Raw genomic sequence first — 14,260 nt, forward strand, 5'->3', positions numbered from 1 at the left:
ACTTCATTATTCTGGTCCTTTGGTTCCTTTTTTTCCTTTCCTTCAATAAGCTCATCCTCCATCTACCTTACCTAGTCATTAACCCATAGTCAAACTCTAGATTTTGGCATTCCACTTACTTATTCCCACCATACTCCCAATGTCAAGAACTCCACATCTTCTATCTTTCTAGTTCAGTCCCTCTATTATGATTCCCCAAATCCTTCAACCTTTTCTGTGACTCATAATCCACCCTTTCACTATTCCTTCTCTCCTCACATCCTCACTTTCTTCTCATTTCACTTACATCCCCTGGCCAATGAGTACAATCAATCACTCCCTTACAATGTCCCTTACTCACTAGGTCTCTCTTTCACTTTGTTGTACTCATTTGGTTAAAGGGAAGTCAACCTTTTCAAAGTTGAAAAGAACTCTCCACCAATTCTACAGTCATATCCAAGAAACCAAATGCAGTCAGAGAACATACAGCCATGCTAATTGGACTTCAAAACTGTTCTGCACCCAAATTCTTTTTTCCCTAGTCCATTTACTTTCCCTCTTTACTAGAGGAGCATTTATGTTCTTTCTCCTGCTCACTCTTGCCTAATGATTTTCCATTTTATTTCACTGAAAAAACAGACACATTCTGAAAAACAGTGCCCAAACTCTAACCACACTCCTTCTTACCTTCATCTGTGCCTGTATAATGTACCTTTCCCCAGCATTACTATAGTCAAATTACTCATTCTTGTTTTTTCACTAGATCCTCTTGCCTATGCAAGGATATTTCACTAGCAATTCTATTTCTTTTTTGCACGATTACTTTATCATTCTCTGGGGATCCTTTCCTTTTTAGCATACATTCTTTCTCCCATCTTTAAAATGAGACCCCACTTCTCCTTCCATCTGTCACATCATATCTCTACATCACTTTTACAGCAAAATTCCTCAAAAGATTACCTACCCTCACAGCCTCACCTCAGCTCCCTCCCTTCTCTCTTGCATCTACTTCAATTAGGTTTTTCATCACCCACAGAAACTGATCGTCACCCTCAACTCTATATGGCTAAATCTAGTCTCCACCGTGAAATGCCCTCTTGCAGGGCATCTCAGTCTCCTGGTTTTCCTCCTCCGACTATTCCTTCTCAGTCCCTTTAATTGGTCATTTCCCTGACTTCTAAATACCACAATATTGAGAAGACCATCTTTAAAAGAAAAGAACATTTTACCAAAGTTTTTGACCTCTTCCAGACTCATGGTTTTACAGACCATCTGCAAACCGACAGCTTCAAATGTTTATTTCCTGCTCCACCTTTCTTCTGAACTCCTGACTCAGATATATCTGGAGGCAAGTTCCTCATCTCCTACCTTTCCCAAACTAACTCTCTTTCAGCCTTCCGAATCTTAGTAAATGACAACTCCTTCCTTCCAGCTACTCAGGACAAAAACATTGAAGTCATCTTCACCTCCTCATCTCACACCACAGATCCAACTCATCAACTATATCTCTCAGCATTATCTTCAATAGTATCCAGAACTCACACTTTCATTGCTACTACATAATCTAAGCTACCATTGCACCATGGTCTCTAATCTGAATTTTTGCAATAGACTAGTCTTCCCATATCTATCCTACTATATCTATTCTCAACACAAAAATCAAAGAATATCTATTAAAATATTGGTCAGATGCCACTCTTCTGCCCCAGAAGCTCCAAAGACTTTTCATCTCATTCTAAATAAAGGCTAAATTCCTAACAATAGCCCATATGTCCCACCACAATCTGGCCCCTTTATCTCTTCTCTGCCCTCTTCCCTTTCTATTCCCTCCTTGGACATTGCCTACCAGCTGCACTGGCCTAATAGTTGCTCCTGCTAGGCACATACTTCTTACCTCAGGGTTTTTTGTACTTGATTTTCTCTGTGCCTCATGCCTAGAATAGTGTCTAGCACACTAGGCCCTCAATTAAAATACATTTTTCTTTTTTTTTTAAGTGAACCTGGCTTGTTAGTGCACACCTGTAATCCCAGCTATCAAAGAGGCTAGGATTAGAGGATTCCAAATTCAAGGCCAGCCTGAGTCCTATCTCAAAATAAAATGAAAAGGGCAGGGCCTACAACTCGCTGATAGAGTACTTGCCTGGCATGCACAAGACCCTGGTTTCAATTCCCTGTTACACAATACAGGAAAACTAACTAAGTGAATTTGGAGACATTTGCTATAGTTTGGATGCAGTTTGTCCCCCCAAGGGAAGCTTGGTTCTCCTCAGAGGTAGAAACTTTAAGAAGTAGAGCCTAGTGGGAAGCAATTCGGTTATCTGGGGATATTGCCCTCAGAAGGGATTAATTCATGGAGTGAGCTTTCATGACAGTGGCTGTTATAGAAGAAAAAGACTGGCCCCTCCACGGTCTCTGCTTCCTGTTTCACCAAGTGATCTCTCCCTCTCACACATGCTCCTGCAGTGATGTGATTTAGCCAGAGGTGACCTTGCCAGCATCACGCTGCTTGGACTTTCATCCTTTATTGCTGTGAGATAAATAAAACTTTTCTCTTTATCAAATACTTAACCTCAGGTATTTTGTTATAGCAACCAAAAATAATAATACAACATCGTACATTCAGATTTCTATTTTTTTCATTTATCATTAATGAATGAAAAATTTCCTCCATTGTCAAACATACCTAAAGACAATAATTTTTAATTATCAATAATATCTTATTTAATAGATAAACCATTAATTATTTAAATTTTGGATTGAAAAACCAGGAGATTTTACAAATAGTATTTTTGGACATTTCCTCCTTTTGATCTTTCTGAAGTTCAGTTGTTTCACTTCTAAAAATTAGGGTATCTACTTTACAAGGTTGTTGTAAAGACAATGTGGAAAGAGAAACAGAGAAATGAGTTTTGCTACTACTTCTTAAAACAGGAGGCATTGTGATGTCAATGAAAAATCATGGATCTCGGAAGCAACAGATTAAAATGTGACTCACAATACTGTCCTTTAAAAGCCTCATGAACCTCAATTAAATGATCTATTAATCATTTATTTCAAAATATTATAATAATTATAAACAGATATTTAAAAGAGTTTAGTAAAATACTTGGCCAAGAGTACATAATCAATAAGTGTTCATTCATTCATTGTTAGTAAAACAAAAATACCTGAGAATTTTTTTAACACTCTACCATTGAGTTATACCCCCAGCCCTTATTATTTTTATTATTTTGAGATAGGGTTTCACTAAGTTGCCCAGACTGGCCTTGAATTTAAAACTGTCCCGCCTTAGCCTCCCATGTAACTGGAATTACAGGCATGTGATACCATGCCTGGCTTAACTAGGATTTTTTCTACTACAACTTTTTTTTTTTTTTAAAGACATGTCTTGCTATGTAGATCAAGATGATCTCAAATACATGGGCTCAAGTTATTCTCCCATCTCAGCCTCCTGAGTGCTGGGATTACAGGCTCATGCCACCATGCCCAGCTTAGTAACTAGGATTTTTAAACTTGTGAATAAAAATGAAAAAAGATTTTTATATTCTCCAATCACATACATATTTTTAAATACATAATAAAAAATACCAATGAAGAAAGTTCTTTTCAAACAATTTCCCACCATTTAACAAAGCACACTTAAAATTTTTATATAAATCTCTAAATCAATTTTTTCATTATAAAAAGGCAAATCAATTGTTTTTAATTATTGAATGAATAATATATATATGAATAATATATATAATATACATGCATATATATGACAATGACAAGTTTAATAAGAAAAAGAGATTTGCCTCACTTAGGAATATTTTTTGAAGTAATCTGAGTTGTAGCCATATGAATACTAAGAAATAACAAAAGTTTCAGTGTTTTTCCATGTTTTTCAGAGATAAATTTGAGTACTGAAATGGTCAACAAGTATAATTTAAGGTCCTTCTGAACGTAATCATCTCTATGTTCCCAGGATTGAGCCCAGTGCCTGAATTATAAAAGGTATTAGATATAAGTACAGAGGTGGAAGGTGAGTGGGTGGTTAAGTGACTTGTGTATAACAGTCATCATAGTCAGGAGTGCTGTCTTTCCTTCTAGGCACTCAAAGTCAATACTTTTTGTCTCCCACCCTGTACTTAAGTGCATTTAACAGTGCTGAACAAGGAATTCTGAAAGGAAATGATATATGTCATTTACAGGTTGGAGCATTTACATTAGACCTACCATGTTCTTTATCCACTGCTTCGGTTATCATGAAAGCATACATTGAGATGAGGCTTCCATCAACTACTCAATCTCTGAGTGAATGAATAAAGTCCCTTGATCACTCCACTGAAAATATATGAAAACTCATATTTTTCTTGGATTAAGTCACTAAAATTTTGGAGTTTTGTATAGCAGCATAACTAGCCTATCCTGACCAGTAAAACAAACAAGGTCATGACATTCATTTTAAAAGTAGAAACTCTTCCACTTATATTCAGAAAAAACAAAATGGATAAGCAGTATAGCTTGAGGATGTAATTTCTCTGTAACACCCTTCCCTAGTCTATAAAGTGTGATAATAATAGCATCTACTTCATAGGACAGTTATAGAGATTAGATAAGCAAATGTCAATCAAGTTTGTAGCATGGGACCTAGGGCATATAAAGTTCCCATATGGTACCATAAGTAGTAGCAAGCAGATCATCATTACTAGTGTATTACACACCTATGTAATGCATGTTTCATTACTATTACTCTATTTTAATCTATGGTCACTTTTTGAAATTCAGAATATCCTTGTAATGATCTACCCCTGGATACACTGAGCACACCTGTAATCCCAGCAATTTGGGAGGCTAAGGTAAGAGGATTGTTAAGTTCAAAGCCAGCAACAGCAATTTATCGAGGCCTTACCTCAAAATAAATACTAAAAAAGGCTGAGAATGTGGTTCAGTAGTTAAACACCCCTGGTTCAATCCCTGATACAAAAAAAAAAAAAGAACTACTATACTTACTATTATGTATAATTATAATGCACATTTAAAAATTATAAAACAAAGAACTACCATGTAAGGCACTAGAATGAAGACAAATAGGAAATACCATTAAGGTTTTAGAATCATAGGATTCTCCTTCGTTTCTCCATTCACCCATAACCAAATAAACTTTAAAATCACAGAAAATACTCTTGTCATAAATATTGTACCAGTAATAGAAGCGACTAATTTTTAATTTACAAACACTTTATATGACATGGGTCTGTATCTTAATTTAGATGAAAAAACTGTTTAGGTTCAATTCACCAAGGGTAATTAGTGTTAGGGCAAAATCCAGAATTGTGCCATATCCCCACTACTCCTATGCAGTACCTATAGGAGGCACTCGGTGAACAGAAATATAGGTGAATCAGAAATCATCAGATCCAATCCTCCTATTTTACAAATCAGTACAATTAAAATCTAAAGAGAGAAACAACTTGCCCAAGATCATGACATGAATTAGTGGCAAAATACTAGAACCAAAACTGAAAATGTTTTAAGCATCTAAATCTTCAAAAACACAAAGTCCCAGCAAAATGCTGACAGGAAAATATAACAAAGATTGTGAAAAACCTAATCTTTACTGAAATTATACTTTAGCACTAGCTGCAACATTAAAAACTCAGCTATCAGAAAGATGGTATCAGATATACTACTGTTGTCAAGAAGAGAAGAATATGGGCTGGGGATGTGGCTCAAGCGGTAGCGCGCTCGGCTGGCATGCTTGCGGCCCGGGTTCGATCCTCAGCACCACATACAAACAAAGATGTTGTGTCCACTGAGAACTAAAAAAAATAAATAAATATTAAAAAATTCTCTCTCACTGTCACTCTCTCTTAAAAAAAAAAAAACAGAATGTTCCAAAATCCTAAAAGGATATTCATTACCATATTTTCCCTCCACACTTTACCAGAACTCAAAATAGCATAAAAATAAGAGATATAGTTTGATATGTTTCTTTTGATGTCAAAGTTGATATGTTGGAAAACTATTTCAAACAAGAAAAAATGCTAATTCCTGTGCCATAAGTCTATTAAATTATCTCCCATTGATAAAGTCACATATGTAGTATTTATGTAAAAGAATAGTTCTCACAGATTTTCATATTTTCCACAATATTATATTTATATTAATATATCATTTCTATTTAGCTATAAGAAATGATTTAAATATTTTGAGTGAAGAGGGATTAAAGCATTAAGAAACTGCAAGATAAAAAAAAAACACTTTACTGTTTACTAAGTGATATGCACTGTGCTAAATAAGTACTTTAAACGTACTACCTCATTTTACAACATACCCATGAGATAGTAGTGTAATTATGCACCTTTTGCTGATTATGAAAATATGGGCTGCCTCAGAGAAACATGTCAAGTTCACTGAGAAAATGGCAAAACAGGATTCATTCTCAAACCTATTTGTCCCTAAAGGCAGTAGTCTTAACTACTGTCATATTCAATCTCTATCAGTTCCCCACCTTCCATAATTTAGATCAAGATCAATCCATCATATTTAAGGGGTGGTTTACATGATCTCTAAGGCCTCTTCCAAAAATGATTTTGTATCACCAAACACAGAAATCAGTTCAGAATTCACCCAATATTTGGGATAACTCCAGGCTTCAGAGAAAGGTTGTCAGTAGAAGCCAAAATTAGAGGATGATATAGTTTGGATCTACAATGTCCCCTAAGGCCTGTGTGCTAAAGACTTGGTCTCTAGCTGATGGTACTATTGGAAAGTGATGGGAACTTTAGAAGAGGGGACTAGCTGGAGGAAAAAGGTTACTGGGCGGATGACCTTGAAGGGTATATTGGTACCTAGGTCCTACCCACCCTTCTCTGTTTCTTGGCTACCATGAGGTGAGCACTTTGCTCCACCATATACTCCCCACCATTTTTGCCTTGCCACAGGCCCAAAAGCAATGGAGCCTGCCAACCATGATCTAAAACCTCTGAAACCACGAGCCAAAATTAATCTTTCCTCCTCTAAGTTATTCAACTCAGATATTCTGTCACAGTGACAGAGAGTTGACTAACACAAAAAGAGAAAAAAGAGAGAGAGTGAGGATAAGGAAAAAGATCAGTATTGATATGTCTTTCCAAGGGACCCAATACATTTTACTAGGCATTGGGGCCATTATGGCAAAGTTGAAAAGCAGAACCTAGAACAGGAACTGAAAGCAAAACCACGAGGGATATACATAAATCAAAAGTTTAGCCCAGTGATATGATCATCTCACCAACAATTAAGAAATGAGTTATAGAAGACTGTACAAGAGTTAGCGGCCATGAGTCTAATGCTGGGCCAAAACAGAATTCTAACAGGGACCATGATCACTAATTAAATAGGAATGGTCGGGAACCACTGGTTGACCTCCAGTTTCAAGAAAAGGCATTTCACCATGGTCCTGCTTTTGGATTAGTCTAAAATGTATAAAACTATGAAGAGTTCCTTAAATTCTTATGTTCCCAGAATTATACATGTGCTTTTCATGTTTTACCACATTTAACCCTGACAAAAACTTTGGTAGATATGATGGTTAAGTTTTATATGTCAACTTGGCCATGCCACAGTGCCCAGATATTGGATCAAAGGTTTATTCTGGATGTTTCTGTGAAGGTATTTTTATGGGTGAGATTAACATTCAAATTAGTCAAGCTGATTACCCTCCCCAACTAGAATAGTTTTCATTTAATCAGTTGAAGGCCTAATGGAAAAAGAAAGACATTTCCTCAGCAAGAAGGAATTCTGGCTTTCGCCAACAGGCTACCTACCATCTATGGGTCCAAACTAAAACTCTTCCCTGGGTCACCAGCCTGCCAACCTACCAGACTGCCTAGCAGATTTTGGATTTACTATGCCTCCACAATTGCATTAGCCAATTCCTTAGTATAAATCTCTCAAGATCAGTATCTCTTTCTCTGACTCACTTTCTCTCTCTCTCTCTCTCTCTCTCTCTCTCTCTCTCTCTCTCACACACACACACACACACACACACACACACACAATTATAAGAAACCAAAATTAATACAGTAAATTTTGTTCCCTATTTTGCTACTGAGGAAAAAGACTGACAGGATCCATTCCTCCTGCCCACTACATTACATAGTGAAATGACCTCAGAACTCATATTATAGCCTGAGAGGTTTGGATGGGAGAGAAAATCAATAGTGGTAAAAATTGTAATGACAAGTCAAGAATCCCAGAGTCCTTTATGACAATGGCATTACACACATACCCAGAGCCATCATGTACCTAAGTGATGTGGGCATGTCATTCCTCTGATCTCCTGATTCAGTTATTTCAGGTAAAAGAAATTAAATATTCCTACTCAATCAACATTTGAAGACTTTGGAAAAGAAGGAAAAATAATTAGCAAAAAAATGGAAGAGTAAGATATAAAAATAAAAATTGTTTGTGGTTATACATTTGTTTATGCTCTCTTTAGTCAGTCATTCACTCCCTTAATTATTACTGTCAACTTTTTTTATTTGTTTTAATTCATTACACATGACAGTATACTATGTTAACTTAAAAATTATTTTGTGCTTTATAAATACATGTACTTTTTTTTAAACAAAAGTTTATTCTCCCCCCTCCCCAGTACTGGGGATTAAACTCAGGGGTGCTCTACCACTGAGCTACATCCCCAGCTCTTTTTTATTTTTTATTTTTAGACAGGGTCTAAGTTGCCCAGGTTTCCCTCAAATTTGTGCCTCCTGCCTCAGCCTCCTGAGTCCCTGGGATTACAGGCATGCACCACCACTTCCAGCACAAAAGTTTACTCTTAAATGTACACAAAACTCCAAGAAAACAACTCATTTTAGCCATAAGTGGCAAAAGATATTATAGCAAAGAATCCATATATCTAGGAATGGATTCAAGTGTCATCATTATCTTGCTAGATTTATTAAGTCCACCTGTGGCCAGATCCCCCACCCCCACCCCAACTTTCAATGGGGTGGGGGTGGGGGAAATTCTCCTTAAATTTCTTCATTTCCTTTTTTTTAAAATTTTTTATTGTTGGTTGTTCAAAACATTACATAGTTCTTGGTATATCATATTTCACACTTTGATTCAAGTGGGTTATGAACTCCCATTTTTACCCCATATACAGATTGTAGAATCACATCAGTTACACATCCATTGATTTACATATTGCCATACTAGTGTCTGTTGTGTTCTGCTGCCTTTCCTATCCTCTATTATCCCCCCTCCCCTCCCCTCCCCTCTTCTCTCTCTACCCCCTCTACTGTCATTCATTTCTCCCCCTTGTATTATTTTTCCCTTTCCCCTCACTTCCTCTTGTATGTACTTTTGTCTAACCCTGAGGGTCTCCTTCCATTTCCATGCAATTTCCCTTCTCTCTCCCTTTCCCTCCCACCTCTCATCCCTGTTTAATGTTAATCTTCTTCTCATGCTCTTCGTCCCTACTCTGTTCTTAGTTATTCTCCTTATATCAAAGAAGACATTTGGCATTTGTTTTTTAGAGATTGGCTAGCTTCACTTAGCATAATCTGCTCTAATGCCATCCATTTCCCTGCAAATTCTATGATTTTGTCATTTTTTAATGCAGAGTAATACTCCATTGTGTATAAATGCCACATTTTTTTTATCCATTCGTCTATTGAAGGGCATCTAGGTTGGTTCCACAGTCTTGCTATTGTGAATTGTGCTGCTATGAACATCGATGTAGCAGTGTCCCTGTAGCATGCTCTTTTTAGGTCTTTAGGGAATAGACCGAGAAGGGGAATAGCTGGGTCAAATGGTGGCTCCATTCCCAGCTTTCCAAGAAATCTCCATACTGCTTTCCAAATTGGCTGCACCAATTTGCAGTCCCACCAGCAATGTACAAGTGTACCCTTTTCCCCACATCCTCACCAGCACTTGTTGTTGTTTGACTTCATAATGGCTGCCAATCTTACTGGAGTGAGATGGTATCTTAGGGTGGTTTTGATTTGCATTTCTCTGACAGCTAGAGATGGTGAGCATTTTTTCATGTACTTGTTGATTGACTGTATGTCCTCCTCTGAGAAGTGTCTGTTCGGGTCCTTGGCCCATTTGTTGATTGGGTTGTTTGTTCTCTTATTGTCTAATTTTTTGAGTTCTTTGTATACTCTGGATATTAGGGCTCTATCTGAAGTGTGAGGAGTAAAGATTTGTTCCCAGGGTGTAGGCTCCCTATTTACCTCTCTTATTGTTTCTTTTGCTGAGAAAAAACTTTTTAGTTTGAGTAGGTCCCATTCGTTGATTCTAGTTATTAACTTTTGTGCTATGGGTGTCCTATTGAGGAATTTGGAGCCCGACCCAACCGAATGTAGATCGTAGCCAACTTTTTCTTCTATCAGATGGTGTGTCTCTGATTTGATATCATGCTAAGCAGGAAGTGTGAATCAGGCGGTATAGCGATACCAGACTTCAAACTATACTTCAGAGCAATAGTAACAAAAACAGCATGGTACTGGTACCAAAACAGGCGGGTGGACCAATGGTACAGAATAGAGGACACAGAAACCAATCCACAAAACTACAACTATCTTATATTTGATAAAGGGGCTAAAAGCATGCAATGGAGGAAGGATAACATCTTCAACAAATGGTGCTGGGAAAACTGGAAATCCATTTCCTCTTTTTATTTCTGCTTGAAAGCCTCTTCATCCATCTCCTTGGTCTGCTGCTTGGGCTGTTTAAGGGACTCTTCTTGGCACCTTTGTGACTAAACATGGCATCTCTGCCCCTTCCCCAAACACTCCTCCTAAACCAGAAACAGAAAAAGCTTACACTTTTGATAGGCTCTTGTAGGTCCTGAAGAGTGCTATCTAGCAGGAAGGACATGTATAAAACACTAAGTGTGCAGGATTAAAATAAGATGATCTAAACTGGCCTAAAGAAGTCATGGTTTGACAGAAAAGGTAACATTTCCTCTGGGATAGAAGGATAAGTTTAACTAGTGGAAAAGAAGTGTGGAATTCCAGACAGAATTTCTAAACAGTAAAATTCACTGGAGCCTGTGTTCTATGTTACTGAAAGAGTAAATGTGTTTGCAAGTAGAAGCAGGAGACTATGGCAGGACAGAAAGCTGGAAAGGCCAGAGAGGTTATATGGTGAGAAACAATGGAATCCATGCCAAGGAATTTGGCCTTTATCCTGCAAGCATTCAAAGATATGAAGGATTTCTAAGGAGGAGAGAAACAAAGCTATTAGCTAAGCCTTTTTACAGAGACCATTCCATAAAACCACATCCTTTATGTGTATATAAGGACTTCTGGGACTAGCATGGTCACCTAGATGAGATAATTATAGATAAAGGAAACATTATAAAGTTTGAAAAAGTTAAACCCTAAATGAAAATTGAGGCTTATACGTTTATTATTAAAAGATATAAAAGTATATGTGCTCTACTAAAAAAAAATTGAAGTTGAATTTACACAGTCCCATATAAAAATCTATGATCCTGAAATTGACAACTATTATACGTGCAATTATGCAATAAATATGTATGGAATTTTTTTCTCAAAAATAAAAAGCTCAATTGGAGTTGATATAAGGATACTTATTATTATGGTAATAAATACATGTGTGGGATCTTTGCTCTAATGTATAAACTAAATATAAACTAGTGAGCAAAGTTTGGCTGGGTAAAGAGCCCTGTGCTGGGATCTAACTAGTGAGTGACATGGCCAGGTGCTTGAAATGTGAGGGGATTAGCCAATTGAAGATGAATGAAGATTATCATGAGTGATAATGTTAATGAAACACATAAAACAGAGAGCTCCAGATAAAAGAGTCAGGGGAGGCCACCCTGGAGTACCTAACATGGCTTCTTCTTCATGTCCTGAAATGACAAGCTTCACCCAACTAGTTTCCCTCTAAGCTAGTTCCCCCAAGGAGCTCTTAACTTTCCTCAGTAAAGTATTAGACACAGTGGTCCTTGTCAATTTGCAAATGAGGAAGCTAGGTCAGAGACAGTTAAAGGCGTTACCCAAGAAAAACACTCTTGTTTCCTGGTATCTCTGCTAAAATTAAAACACTTTCTCTTCCTAAATCCAAATTCAATTTTCTGTGTTAAAATTTTTTGCTTATAAATTATTCTACAAATTCATGCCATTCCTTTATTTTAAATTCCTATGCAATTCAGATGGGTCAGTAACCATACATTTATTAAGTGCCTGCTTCAGACTTGCTACTCTGCTAGGGATATGTCATCTGCTCCCATTTAACCATTACCATAACCCCAGAAAATCAAGAAAATAAGTTCAGCAACAAACTGTAACCTGCCAAGATCACAGAGCTACCAGGGTAGAATCCTGGTCTGACTCCTAATGCCAAGATCAGACCCTTGCACTCCTTCTAATCCCTATCTTTAGGCTCCTGGAAATGTAGAATCATTAGAATTCCCTGTCATTTCACATAGGATGTACTTTTCCATTTAGACTTGTGGGGTAATACCAAATGCCATAAGCCAACCATAAAAGCACTCATAAATCCTGTCTTAGAACTGTAAACTCAAGTCACAGATTAGAGTCAGTGACCCCAAAACCCACCTCAAATCCTGCCATATGCCTATAACTTCTTTTACAGGCACAGGCCTTGTGTTCAGTCTGATAGGGAACAGGGACAGCCAAAAACTCTTAATGAAAGGCCCACAAAATCATCTTTGAGATGATCCTGAAATGACAAGCTATCATTTTAGATTGCATTAATATTCTATATTATCTAATAGGTACAGACATTAGAACTTGTATTTAGGGACTGCCTTGGGGCAAAAGATGACAGTCACCAAAGACTAAGGACCAGGGTTGGCATTCAATAATTTGAATTTAGAAGTCAAAGGAGTTTAGATTGAGGAACCCTCTAAGAGCTAGGGGAATTTAAGTGACTGCTGTGGCCAATTACAGAGAGACTGAATGAAAAGGATGGTGCACTTGGACTTCAGACTGTGAGAGAATAAGTTTCCGTTGTTTCAAAGACAGAAAAATAAGGATGCCAGGAATGGTATTAAATTATTGGTAGTGGGAGGAGAAATTTTAAATTTGGGGACTTGAGGCCATCCTCTGGAATGTGTAAACCAAAGACTGGACAGTCCTAGGTATCAGGGAGTCTGAAGTTCAGAGTGAGCTCCAATGCCCGGACTCTACCGGACCGAGGTCCCAGCGGTTGGGACTCGGGAACTCGAAGCTTCCCCGCCCCCTCCCACCCCCTTACCTTCTGTTGGAAATAAAAAACTGAGTAATTCTTGGCTACAGAGGACCGGGATGCGGGGTTGGTTGGCAAGTGCAGGCTGCTGAGGGTCCTTAGTACCCGCCGGGAGTCTATACAAGTCCCGGGTGCCAAGAAAACCAGGAGCAAGAGCAGGAGGGCTGGGCAACCCATGGCTCAAGTTGGCGGCAGCAGCGCGGGTGTGAAGGCGAGAGGGACACAGGCAGCCGCGCTTAGCCTAAGCCCTGCCCCAGCCCGCAGCTCCGCCCGCTGCAGACCGGCTCCTCCCCCGGGAAACCCAAAGCCTGCCAGCTTCTCAGCCTCGCCACCACTTGTCCCCGAGGGCGCCGCCTCCACCCCACTTCCCTCTCGTGCCATCCTCTCCTTGGAGCCCACCTTCACTGAGGTCACACCACCAGTCGGCCCTTATCAGGCCAGGGTCTGTACCCCATCCCAATCTGCAGTGCCCCCCAAGCCCACCTCTTCTCCAGGTCACGCTGTAACCTCTGCCTTTATTGTCACCGCCAAACCCTGCCCCGGCCACCTTAGTTCCACTGCAACACTCCCAGTCCTCCTCCGCAAATCCCACTAATGTTTAAAGATAGCTACCATAACAATTTACGGACGGCTGACTGCATGCCAGTATGTCACTAGACATGATGGCACGCATCTAACTCAACCACCACAGCAATTCCTTGTCTAGTGTACGACTCTTATTCCCACTCATAGATGAAGAAACTGGGTCACTCAGGTAGCAGGAAGTAAAGCACTGCTTCGGACCGCTCAGGCCTCCAAAGACTGCGCTCCTAGCATCTCACCTTCATTATGCCCGCCTAACGGGACCCTCTGTTCTAGGGTCTCCCCAGACCTCCGTATTGTCCGCAACCCCATGCCTTAGCGAGCCAGGTTTCGGTCCCTCCTTGCTGGTTACGCCCCCTTTCTTCTCTAAGCTCCAGGAAACCCACTCCAGGCTGCGCCTCCCGCCGCTGTCGTCTCCCTTCCTCCGCCGGAGGTCCTGCTACGCTTCCGAACAGCGCCCCCTCCTGTCTTCCCGGCAGCGCCA

General features: G+C 39.0%; 1 protein-coding gene across 2 annotated transcripts in view; it reads right to left on the minus strand.

Annotated features, from left to right (window-relative positions):
• Prcp (prolylcarboxypeptidase) overlaps positions 1–14,235 on the minus strand; it is a 73,813-nt gene extending 59,578 nt beyond the window's left edge. Inside the window, exon 1 of one of the 2 annotated variants that reach the window (XM_071616553.1) lies at positions 14,016–14,235. In XM_071616553.1, the coding sequence (XP_071472654.1) occupies positions 14,016–14,021 (6 nt within the window). In that variant the 5' untranslated portion in view covers positions 14,022–14,235. Of the gene's footprint in view, positions 1–13,203; positions 13,437–14,015 lie in introns of those variants that run through there. The other variant, XM_027942629.3, reaches the window with a different exon arrangement.
• Between the last annotated feature and the right edge of the window lie 25 nt (positions 14,236–14,260).

This window comes from Marmota flaviventris, chromosome 9 (genome assembly GCF_047511675.1).
Source record: "Marmota flaviventris isolate mMarFla1 chromosome 9, mMarFla1.hap1, whole genome shotgun sequence".
NCBI classification, from domain to species: Eukaryota; Metazoa; Chordata; class Mammalia; order Rodentia; family Sciuridae; genus Marmota; species Marmota flaviventris.